At 40.4% G+C, this 12,842-nt stretch overlaps 1 protein-coding gene across 1 annotated transcript; it reads left to right on the top strand.

Moving 5' to 3' along the window:
* Positions 1-1,010: 1,010 nt before the first annotated feature.
* Positions 1,011-8,155, top strand: LOC102231381 (prostaglandin E2 receptor EP4 subtype-like). Its single transcript, XM_023338833.1, has 2 exons — positions 1,011-2,405; positions 5,551-8,155. The coding sequence occupies exons 1-2, from the start codon at positions 1,599-1,601 to the stop codon at positions 6,106-6,108; spliced, it is 1,365 nt and encodes a 454-aa protein (XP_023194601.1). The 5' UTR covers positions 1,011-1,598; the 3' UTR covers positions 6,109-8,155.
* The last annotated feature ends 4,687 nt before the right edge of the window (positions 8,156-12,842 follow it).

The raw sequence follows: 12,842 nt of genomic DNA on the forward strand, positions 1-12,842 counted from the left end.
TTGCATTTGTGGAAGAATTCAAGCTTGTATGCAACGCTAATGCTGTTGTTGCCAGTGAGTGGCACATTTTAGTTCTGGTTGTCATGTTGTCTTAGTAGAACAGTTTTATTGTTGTTTTTATTTTTCATTACAATTTAAATGATATGAATCAATCACGATCCTATTCTTTAACACAAAAGACATTTTTCCATATCATTATATATATATATATATATATATTCAGCGAGTACTGAACTCTTAACTGGACTGCACTCAAAAACTGGTCTCCACTTCATACCTTGCACATGTACATAGCTAAATAACTTCTATTTTACAGTCATTCCTGCACTTTATATTTTATATTTAGATTTATATTCCGGAGTAACCTCATAACATTGGAACCTCAAAACATTGTTCTGAGCCGTATGCAACGAAATTTCGTTCTGTATACACCCTGTGCATGCAAAATGATAATAAAGTCAGTCTAAGTCTAAGTCTAAGTCTAAGAGTGTTCTTTTCATGCCTGGCAGCCTAAATACATTTACCCACAGCCACTGGCTGATGCTCTTTCTGTGCAAAATGACTGAACGACTGAACAGGTGTACCTAATAAAGTGACCAGTGAGTGCTATACCAACATAATTCTGTATTAAGAAATTTCACATCCGCATGAGATATTTTGCACTTCCAACTAAATTTTATTTGGAAAGTTTAACCATTTGTGTCTAAAGTTTAAGTCAAAATAAAATATAATGGTTTGAACGGCTATTTAATTTAGATAGTTTTTTTAAAAAAAATCTAATTGTAACTTGTTTCTATTCTTTTTTTTTTTTGAGTAAGTACAATTTCACAATTATTTGCAATTTTCTCTATTAATTTTTCCATAGCCCTTACACTGACGTAATTTCGACAGGAAAATAAGATGTAATATACACTATTAAATGGATGCTACTTTTAGTTCTAACAGTTTATGTCGACAGTGAAGGAGAGGTCAATCGTAAGATAAATTGCCTGTTATTTCCAACAAAGCGCGGTCTTTTTGTAATGTTTCAACCTCGGAAACTGTGCAGGAAAGGGGGAACACTTTATAGCTCCTTCCCACCTCTGATTTTGTTTGTTTAATTAAAAAAAGATATGCATGCTGTTCTGCTTTAAGCCACTATACTGTCCTGACCGCTTGGCCGATGTCAATTGAAAAGTGATGATGGTCGTATAATGCAGCATACAGAGGATCTGAAACTGCGAGCTGGAAGTCAGACTACGCCTCCTCGCCCTGTGCGCCCTGGACGCACACACCGACAACAGCCCAGACCCATATAGGAGGAGCTGCTGTTCAAACTCAAACTTCCCTGTCAAGTTTGTGGGTGTGATGAGGACGTGAAGGTGCAAGCCTCCAGACATTAGACCAAAGTCGATACGCCTCTCTGTCTCTTTTTTCTCTCTCTCTCTCTCTCATGATTTCTTGTTCTTCTGTGGTAAAAAAAAAAAAAAGAAAGAAAAAAAATGGAGGTATGATGCCGTGCGTAAAAGTGAAAGGTCGGTGGACACAATGGATTCGTTATTCGGCAATGAAGAAGGCGCGTTGATGGAAAGTGTCTGTGCTTTGGAACCGAGAGGAGAATGTCTGCTGTGAACGAGTCGCTCGCAGGAATGGACGCCACGGCGGAACAGACGCCTTCGCGTTCGCTCACCATCCCGGCAATCATGTTTGTAATCGGGGTGATTGGAAATGTCATCGCCATCGTAGTCCTGCGCCTGTCGCGGAAGGAGCAGAAGGAAACGACCTTCTATACTCTGGTGTGCGGGCTGGCGGTGACAGACCTCCTGGGCACCCTGCTGGCCAGCCCTGTCACCCTCTTCATCTACGTGAACAACAACTCGCTGGAGGGAAAGCTGTGCCAGTACTCGGGCTTCATCCTGCTCTACTTCTTCTTGGTGCAACTTAGCATCGTGTTCACCATGTCCGTGGAAAGGTTCCTCGCAATAAATCATGCCTACTTTTACAACGAGTTCGTCAACCAGAGACTAGCCGCGCTGACGCTCCTTGCCGTGTATGTGTCGTGCCTCGTGTTCTGCGCGCTGCCCGTCGCCGGGATCGGGGAGGTGAAGGTCCAGGAGCCGAAGTCGTGGTGCTTCATCGACTGGCAGAGCAACAAGACCACGGTGAGAACTTTCAACCTGATCTACGCGGGAGTGAACTCGGTGATTGTGCTGGCCACCGTCTTCTGCAACGTGATGGTGTGCGGGGCGCTGATCCTGATGCACAGGCGCTTCATCCGCCGCACCTCGCTGGGCACGGACCCGCGGCGCATCGCGGAGCTGCGACGCCGGCGGAACTTCAGGCGCTTAGCCGGAGTGGAGATCCAGATGGTGGTTGTGCTCATCGGAACCTCCGCTGTGGTCCTCATCTGCTCGATACCTTTAGTTGTAAGTATGAGGGGGGTTGATCATAGCTCAAACTGCGCTGCTTTGGGTCTGTGTGTGCGCGCGCCATATAGTGTCACAGGTTCTACAATGTAAGAAAGCATCGGAATTAAACAAAATACAGTTTTATTGGCATTAAAAGTAACCAGGAACTGAAATGTATATGGCAACCGCGGACTCCCAGAACTTTGTGTTCTTATTTGAGATCTTTGTGGGCAGATGAGGCATGTCTCTGAAGCACGTGTGGTTACGCGCGCGCTCTTTCAGTTCAGTTGGTAGCTTTGATACAGTTTCCGTTGGTTTTCTGGCCGCATGTCTATTCAAATGTGGGCGTAAGTCAAACGAGTCGACAGCTCTCTGAAGCACAGGACCCCCTCTAAAGCTGGCATTTTGCTGCAACGTGTGGCGGCTGTTGATGTGAGCATCTGACCAAACGCCCAGGGCTGCACTGCAGAGGGGGCAGAAGGAATAGGCTATTTAAAAAAAAAAAAAAAGGTACTTGTCATTATTACTGCCTCTTTGCATCTTCACGCAGTGTCAGGGAATAGGATTGTGCAAATGGGAAAATATATTGCTGCATAACCCTGCGCCTAAAGAAGCTGGAAACACACACACAAAAAATCTCTGCATAAAAAGTTATCTTAAAAAAACAAAATAATTTTTTAGCATGTATTTATTTATTTACTTATTTATGTCTGCCTTCATTTTTAAGCATTTTAGCCTCTTCAGTCCTAATCAAAACTTTAAATTTGCCATGCATTTTGCATTATTTACTTTAAAAAAATACTTTTTTGTAATTACAGCATCCTCTATTTTTTTAAGAAACACACTAAAAATGATGAAGTGCAGAATGAGTTATTTGTGTGGTTTGTTTATTTAGAGCTACTGTTTCCAATAATAGATTCAGCTTCTTTGCAGCAATGCAAGGCACTAAAACAAAGGGGCTCTCTTTAGGCCTCCTGCATTAGCTCTGATGCAACTGCATGATTAAATGTGTAACTTAAGAGTAAAAAAGTGTCCAACAATGTGATGGCTAAACTAAATTATATGGTTTAATGGTGCTGAGGGTTTAAAAAAAGTTTAAACATCTCTATCCAATTAGCAATAACACAGGCTAAAAATATTGACTATTAAAAATTTAAAAGTGCCTAAAAGGACATAAATGAGCCAAGGCAGCCTCTAAAGGGTTAAACATGTAAAATCTGAGGTGAAATTTCCTATGTTGCAAAGAAATTCTGAAAGTGATTTACTATTCTCATTAATGACACATTTTGTGATTAATGAAACCTTTACTCTGTGGAGAAAAAAGGATTGCATATAAAATTTACTTCTCAATCCGCCTGCCTTTATATCCACCTCTTTAGATCTCATATTGAGATCAAAGTTTTGACGTAGGGCCATAAAACCTGTCATCCAACACATTCAATATTTGCAACAGTCCTTTTTGTTTGGGTAAATGGAGCAACAGAACTGCCTCGTCCCACATCTTTCACACTAGAACCAGAAGGTGTAATGGGACCGTTAATTAGGTTATTAGCCTTACGAGGCCAGAACGGAGTTTAAATCTGTTCATAGGTGAACGTTTAAAAATAGTTTCACAAAACAACGGGGTGGGGGAAGGAGACGGTTATGTTAAAAACTGAGAGGTTTCTGCCTCTGGCTTTAAGAAATGAGTGTTGGTTAGACTCATGAGCCAAAGGCTCATTTTTGATGACAGTGAGAACGGCTTTTGTTGGAACATTTCCATTTAGACCTCAGTAAGAAGTCATTAAGAATTTGCTCATTCCATGGAATTAATGTGCAATTCTTTACAATAAAAGGATTTACACTCCTGAGAACTTTTCACATTGTGTCAACAAACTTTTTAGTCTTTTATTCGGAATTTATGTGAGGTAGGACGGGTGTGGTGTGGCACGTGTTGGTGCAGTTTGGTGTGTTTATACCACTAGCTGAACTCTGACTGGGCAGGCAGGTTTAAGCCAAAAAGCCTAACTTTACGTCACACTAATGCAACATGTGCTTGTCACAAGCATTCACGTTTTTATGTCCCCAAGTCAATGGACGTGGACCTAACAGAACTTGTCACCTGAAGGGGGCCCAACAACGGTGCTGTTTAGTGGAAATCAGACAAGGCATTTTGAATACAGCCAGATCTATTTAAGCCAAAGTCCAGGCCAGATTCAGTTGAGGTGCAAAGGCAATACTTAAACGTTGATGTTTGCAGATGCTCTCCATCATATTAACTGAATTCGAACTGTTTTGCGAAAAAGAACGAGCATGAATTTGTCTCTATATCTGCAACGCTCGACTTACCCCGAAGGACTTGCAGCTGGAAGTGAAAGGAAAGGTACAGGAGTGGTCTTAACCCTCTATGGCATGACTTTTTATTTTTGTGGGGAAGAAATATTTTCCTGCATTCTTTGGGAGCTTGGTGGTCCCTAATTACATGTCAATCATAAAATCGGACTCTGACACCTCCTGGAACCAGATTTGGGTTTGTTGCCTCAGGGTAACATTGGTCTAGAACACCAAGATTGTCTACACTGATTATGAGAAATGAAATACAAATCAAACAAAAACTATATTCATAAAAGAACTATTTTTTGGACAAAAATATGTCAAAAATCATGCCCCCCAAAAAATAAAATAAAGGAGCAATGTGAGGTACAGCTATGTGGTTTGTTGCCTGAGGGCAACGCCATGCCATAGAGGGCTAAGCTGAAGTCACCTTTTAGATGTGTCCTACAGGCTTGAATTAAACGGTAAAACTGGCTGCGCCTAAAGAAGCTCTACAGAGCTCTGCTAATGAGCTAGTATTGGAGCCAGGCCTGCTGAATCAGAGAGACATCTAAAGGTTGAAGGACACCGGCCAATGAGGTCTGGAGTTTGAGACCACCTCTACACAGTGCATTGAGTCACTGCTGTCATAAGCAAATCCCGAGTACACTTTTCACATTTAGTTTACAAAACCCAAAATAAATAAACAAATAAAAAAGCAAAAAAACATGTCGTTTGTTTTTAATTCCACACTTTCCAGCATACAAAATCTAATCTAAAAAGTTCAAAGATGTGTTGGGGAATATGATACCCCTCTGTAGTTTGGAATGCTGCCTTTTAAAACTAATTTATTTCTGTTTTCTATCATCAGTTGAGGATCTTCGAAAACCAGTTGTTCTCAAACCCAACATCGCAGACTTCTGGGTTGAACAAGAACCTCATAGCCATTCGCATGGCCTCCGTGAACCCCATCCTAGACCCTTGGTTCTACATTCTCCTGAAAAAGACGGTGGTTCTCAAAGTCCTGGAGAAGATCAAATGTTTGTTCTGCAAAATGGGCGGGCGGGGACGACGGGGAGGAGGACGTTTTCGTTGTGCAGATGGCGCCCTTTCCTCCTCCATTATCTCGAGGGACTCCCCTTCATTGATATCCCGTGAGCCGGGAGAAAGAGTCAGTACCCTACGGACCGTCCTGTACCCGAATGACGGGAACACGCTGGGGCTGGCCTCATTTAAGGCCGCGTCCGAGGACGGCTACTGTCCAGTGGCTGCACAGACATCGCAGTGTGCACAGGAGGAGCCGCAGCCTCAGAGGGAGCTAGAGGACAACGAGGCATGTACGGCTGACCTTCCAGTCTGTCCTAAGGACACGGCTCTGCACGTGACCCTCACAGACAATACTGCAAACACGCAGGAAAAATGCATATAACCATCGTCATGACCTCGGTGTATTATCAATGTATTACTCCTCAGTAGTGATTCCCCGCAGTTTATTCAAATCACCGCAGTTGTAACGTACAAATCCACGGACATCATAGAGGAGCTCTTCTGTTGCACTTTGAAGACTTTTGAACCACTGCTTGGCCATCATGAATGACAGGCAATGACTGTATAGCATCAATGTTAAAATGTGAACAGCGTGTTAAATTATTTAAAGTATTAAAATGTATGCTAATGTCTTCTCTGTGAGAAGGTTTCGATACTTCTGTGCCATTTTGCATTTCCAAAAGATGAATATGCTTATAGTGTGTTTGGATTTTTGTTTCTTTCCCGTTTACGTCTTGACACTTGCAAACAGGCTGTATTATTTCAAAGTGCATCCCTGACATTGCTAGACATATAGTATTTTTCTGCATTTCATACCAAAAGGCAGCTATACTGTGGTTTTTCCACAGTAAATACACTAGAAGATGACAAAAAAAAACCTTAATGTGACTATTGTTTTATAACATTATTCATTTGCTTATTGTAGCGCACTACTTTGAAAGAGTCCTATCTTATTTCGGCTTAACGTAAAGTGCAGGGCGTCCTATCTAATTTGACTGTGTGGTGATGTTAAGAAAGGGGATTAAAACACATCAAGTGTCCTGACAGGTAACATTGTTTTTGAACACTATTCTCTTTGTGCTGCTAAAAACATTATTTCGATAAAGGTCTACATGCACCTGTTTTTTCATTGAACAAACGCCATAATGTGCTGAACTCCTCAAATGAAAATAAAAAAAATTGATTCCTAAGAATGCTGCTTTAATTGCATTATTCACAAAAAAAACAGGAGCAACAAGAAGATCTATTCCTTTTTTTTCCCTTTGCTGAAGATAAAGAATAATCCAGAACAAATGTATTTACATTGATCCCATCCGTCTCACATTAGCGGCAACCTCATCTTATCCAGTCAACTGAGCAATCTCTGATATCTTCGCAGAATATCTGTAGAGGTTAACTTTCACAGGTTTTTCCTACTCAGATTGCTTAGAAATGCAATTGGCTTTGCTGGTTATCAGTTTATAGGGTGTTGGATACAAATGTTCAACAGACTCCTCAATAACAATAACAGTTGAAACCAGATGTTCACAGACACTGCAAAAAAACCCCAAAAAACACAACCATTTTTCTCACTGTTCCGTTGGAATTTACCAAATTAGCATCTGGTTTCTAAATACCAAAAAAATATAGATTCTTTAATATTTTTATTACTTTCCTCAAAGTCAGAAGTTCATGAATTTATATGGCTCATGAAGCTTAATATGGCTTTACAAAATGTATAAACCTTCATGAAGATGCTGGTTAAAGCTACTAAGAGTGTTATTATTCACAGTGAAACAAGTTCTGTCCCAAAAAGAAAGAAAGAAGCCATTACTCATGAAAAATACAATTTGCAAATGGATTCAGCCACTAAAGCCTTCATTTCTGGAGACATGTCCCATGGTAGATTGAACTACTTGGCAATAAAAACCTTTGATACAGTTAAGAACAAACACATTGACGCTTACATGGAAAGACTACAGTATATATACAATGATCGTAAACATTCAGCCAAATTTGTACCAAGTGGACATAAGACCAAATCAGTGCTTTGAATGATTGTTGAATTATTTGGCCTAAATCCAGATTGGTGTGGAGATAAGCTATGTTCATCAAAATATTTAGAGAGTTGATTAAAAATAATTGTTTCAAATATTTTTGCTATGTTATTAATAATTGAGGTAGGTCTGTTAGGGTCCGCCCTTTATAAATGATGGTTACTCTAGCGTATTTCCATAATAATGGGGTTTGACCAGTTTTTAAAGATAAATTAAACAGACAATGGAAATGATAAAACATAAGATGATCTCACCACACTGCAACGACCTGCTGAACCTCAGTTGGTGTGATTTATTTCAGGCATGAGAAAAACTGTCATGAACTGTGTTTTGCTGTGTGTTTATTTTGAGTTTTCTGTGTCTCTGAGTCTCCCTGTTGTCCTGTCTCCCTTTGATTACTCCCAGGTGTTTCTCCTTCCCTAATTACCTCCTGTGTATTTAGTGTCACCTGTGTGTCTGTGTCTTTGACGGGTCCTCGTCTAGTGTGTTCCGAGTCCTTCATGTTGTCCGTTGGTTTAACGGTTGCTACCGGCGTCGAGCCCTGGCTTCTGCTCGGCCGTGCTGCCCGTTGGTTGGACTGTGTTTTTTACATTAAAACCTCCATTACTCATCTTACCTGGGTCTGATGCGTCTGCCTCACCACCCCTCACCACACCATTTCATGACAAAAACGACAGAAATGGACACAAATACATAAACAAACAAACAAAAGTAAAGCAAAGCAACACTCAAAATAGTCCAGCAACAACAAAAACAGAATAACATGTTCAAAAGGGACTAGGAAGAAGCATATACTTCTCCTTTTTCCTACTCCCTTATCATTTTTCCTTGCCCCTAAAAAAAAAGTAAAGACACCCAAAGCCCCCTCAGAATGTGTATTGTATACAGTATATGCATATTTTCTTAAACGTATTGCAAATAAGGGAACAAATGATCTGTGAAAACACCTGGTGATGGTCAAAGCCCCTCATTCCTGTACTCTGTGAAAACTACTGTCTCCATATATAGAAATACGAAACTTTGTTAAATGTTGCACAGATATGGAGACGCTTTAGGTTGTATTTCCTCCCTCAATTTATATTCACCTTCTGTACTGAAAAACAATTTCTGAACATTTGAAGGAAGGAGCTTGTTTATGGCTTGGTATATAAATTATGCTTTGTGAGAATGAACCAGGACAGGAACATTTAATGTTTTTGATTTTGGAAAAAAATCTAAAACTTTGTATGATCTTTGTAGCTGGTGTTGTTAATTATCTGTCATGTCTCCTTTTTTGTAGTATTGATCCAGTCATCGAGTTGCACATTTGTAAGCATTGCCTGAAAAACCTCTGCACAGCAAATTAAATACTGTGAAACGGTAGAGGATGTGGAGTGATTTGTGCTCCATGGATGTAGCTCACCTTACTGAGAACTGAGATGCTGCTTGATAGTTTATTTGCTTAAACTGAGGTTTACTGCAAGAAACCTATTTTCATGAACTCTTTCCATTTCCACCCTTTAAATATTCATTTTGTACCTAACACCAGGACTTCAGCTGGGCTTAAATGTAATAATAATCTCTTTCTACCAAACCACCTCCTACCTCTATAACCAGCACATTTCTGAAGTGATTGTCAGCAGTAGCTCATGTGAAGTTCTGAAGGCAAAAGAACAGCCACATCTGTTCTGAATCTGGTTCCACTCAGAGTATGAATGACTGGGTAATGAATTACCAATTGAGGAAAAGTGTTCACTTAACGCCTCTGCAATTAATGATGGTCTACTAACAATTTTATTTATCTTAATATGGAGTTAAAGTACACAGGATACCTGTGCAAGAAAATCTACACTCTCCCCTTTAAGAAATGGTCTTCATTAGTGTTTTCCTTTGTCAGCAGGATCGTTTTTAAAATGTGCAACACATGTTATCCCCTTCACTTCTTCCCATAAGAGCAGTAATGACCAAAGCACTTAAAACAGACAGCTATTCAGATGGAACCAACAGAGAATTCTACCACCCCGCTCACCTGTGGATAGATTGCTTCTTCAAGCCCCCCACACTCACCACCACCACCACCGTCCGCCCACGAAAGATTTCCAGGTCCAACATGGCGTCCGTCCAGAGCCTTCAGGGAGCAGTTTAAATGTCCCCGCTCTTTATTGGAAGCTGCGACCTCAGACTGAGAGATCTGTTCAGGCCGTAAAGTCTCTCCACAGACAGGAAGCTGTGATTGACAAATAGCCGGAGGAAGATTTTAGCAGATGAAAAATAATCCCTCTTGGAAACTTGCATTGTTTTCTCACCTCATCAGACCCGGTTAGTCATACACTTAAAAAAAGCTGGTTTAGACATTTAGAGCTCTAAAAACAGCTGACATTTAGAGAATGAGTTAAAAAAAGAAAGCATTGTGGATGGGACTTTTAGCACTGCAGATGGGTACTTAAACAGAATAAATTGCTAGGGCTGGATCTTCTGCTGGCCTCTCAATACTTTGTGTCCATATTTAAATAATCCTGCTTCACTGTTTTCTATCTTTTACGTAATCTCGGGCACCCTGACATGAGTTCAAACGGCAATACTTGGACCATAAACTGCATTCTGCGGTGAATCGGACAATGAGAGATGGGTTTAAATAGGGTTTCCAGTGATCCTAAAACTTTTATCAGGGAGTTTTATGGGTTTTCCATACACATATTTAACCTCAGTTCATACCTAACACTGAAAACTGAAAAACACTTCCCAGAAAAAGATTTATTATTTCTCATAAGCATATGTTGTACAGGATCCACAGTCATTTTCAGTTCAAAGCAGATGATTAGAGGTGTGCATGGCTGCTGACTCAATTCATACTCTAGTGCTCCATCCTATTAATGACAGTGAAGAAGCTGCCCTGTTAAAAAAAAAAAAAAAGCTAATAAACAACCACGAGTTCTCTGAGAGTTCAGGTTTCTTCTGTCCATATAGACTTCCCTGGTACAATCAGTCATGTACTCACAAAAACCCTCATCTTTAACATCTTTGTTTATGTTAAGTTGGGTATCTTGATTATTCACAAAATGTTTTGTGCTGCTTTTAACGCCTTTGTTCGTTTACTTTTCTCCTGTGGGGTTCTGTGAGGGCATTTTGCCTTTTAAAACCTCTTCTTTTAGATTTTATCTTCTGCATTTTCACACCCACAACATGTTACCTGTTCTCTTTTCTAAATCTGGTTCACCGTGTTTGACTCATCATCAGCTCCTTGCCTTCGCAGCAGGGATTGCTTGCTGTTTTGCCTATCTGGGCTTTGAATGCTTTGTAGATCCACCTTTCTGCCCCTTTATTTTGCTCTATGTGTTCTCTAAATTATTACTCTCAGGGCTCCTACAAGGCAGGCTTTATGGTAGAGAGAATGGGAGACTGATGGGGAACAAGGAAGACACAAAGAACAGGCGGAATGGCAATGAAAGGAGAAAGGTAAGAAAGCAAGACACAGCAAGTTTGTTTATATAACGCCGTTCATACACAAGGCAATTGAAATTGAATGGCAAGACATCACAGGAAAGAGAAAATTAAGCATAGATGCACTGTATGAAAGAAAGGGATGTTATAAGACAGAAGATAAAGGCGCGACAAGGAATAATATGTACAAGAAGGATGGACACAAGGAAGGAAGCAAGAAGAAGAAGAAAACACCATCTAGACAATGGAGCAGGGGAACAAAGTCTGGAAAGACAAATATTTTTCCATGCTCAACCCAAACTGGAAGACACTTCAATACCAGACTTTCCCAGACCACGTAGGAAGTCTGTGCTGTCTTCCACCACAGACTGTCTGCATCCTGAACGCTTCACTAACAGTAGCGCAAATAATTTTAGCGATGTCTCTAGACATCCACTCACACATTTCTACAAGGAAATTATTACCACTCCTCTCACACATGAACACACATCTACACACGGAGACATATGCAGACCACGAAGATAGATGACACGTCCTTATTACATGCAGGTTGGCGCCACTTATCTCTCTACAAGATCCTAGAATAACAGCTGCACCTACAACATAATTAGGAGTAATTTCACGGCAAAGATATTTTTGGTAATTTTTTTTTCTTTCACATTATAATTTATTCTTTTTATCATTGGGAATTTGCTACTGCAATTTTGTGTTTTCCCTATATAGCAGTACACAAGAATGTTATCCAGATTTAATGTTTTATATGTACAACACCCAGGGATCTGGTCTCAGCGGAAAAGAAACTCCCACTTCTGCCTTTTTGTTGTGCTTTCCTAGTAATTCTGTCAATCTGAGCAAAAATAAGGGTTCAGGTCAGCCACAGCAAAGAAAAATGGAAAGAAGGGAGCCGTTATAGACTGAACCTAGTTTAGAAACGGCAAATCTGTGGAAGAATGTGTCTGGGTAAGATCACACAATATCTGACCTACATGCAAAAGACTATAAGTGGAAGAACATTTTATATTACAATAAACTCACCATTGATACTGTGATACACGGTAGTGGGAGTATCATGCTGTGGGGCGGTTTCTCTAGGTTTCCCTCTTTCTCTAGAGGGAAGTTGGTCCGAATAGATGGGAGATAGCTGGAGCTAAATTAAAGGCTAGTTCTGTGGTTCTAACTACCTAAATCTGCGTGTGGTGACACATAAAGACAATTACAAAGACAGACTTTTATTACCTGAAGAACATTTGCAGGATTAAAGGACTAATGTCCCGGCAAAATGTAGAGAAACTCACCAATATGTTTGTCTTTAGGTGTATTGACTCCTGCAACATCATCTTCACAGGTCTGCCTAAAAAAAAATCAATCCTCCAGCTGCCGCTGATCCAGAACGCTGCTGCTCGCGTTCTCACTGAAACTAGGAAGATAGAGCACCAGTACTAAAAACCTTACACTGCCTCCCTGTAGCTCAGAGAATAGACATTAGAGAACCACACAGCATTTATGCTCCACCAATCTGGAACGAACTTCTAGAAAACTGCAAAACTCGGAGTCCCTTTAAATCAGGGCTACAACGCCCCCTGTTTAGAGTTACCTTTGATTCATAACTACTTTGATTCATTACTACTTTATTTGCTTGATGATTTTGATGATGGCATTT

Source organism: Xiphophorus maculatus, chromosome 8, assembly GCF_002775205.1.
Source record: "Xiphophorus maculatus strain JP 163 A chromosome 8, X_maculatus-5.0-male, whole genome shotgun sequence".
Lineage (NCBI taxonomy): Eukaryota > Metazoa > Chordata > Actinopteri > Cyprinodontiformes > Poeciliidae > Xiphophorus > Xiphophorus maculatus.

Excerpts from the sequence above, each read along its gene's own strand:
- LOC102231381 (XM_023338833.1), top strand. The coding sequence starts at position 1,599 with ATGTCTGCTGTGAACGAGTCGCTCGCAGGAATGGACGCCACGGCGGAA. Across the intron at positions 2,406-5,550 it reads TCTGCTCGATACCTTTAGTT|TTGAGGATCTTCGAAAACCA; the intron begins GTAAGTATGAGG and ends TTCTATCATCAG.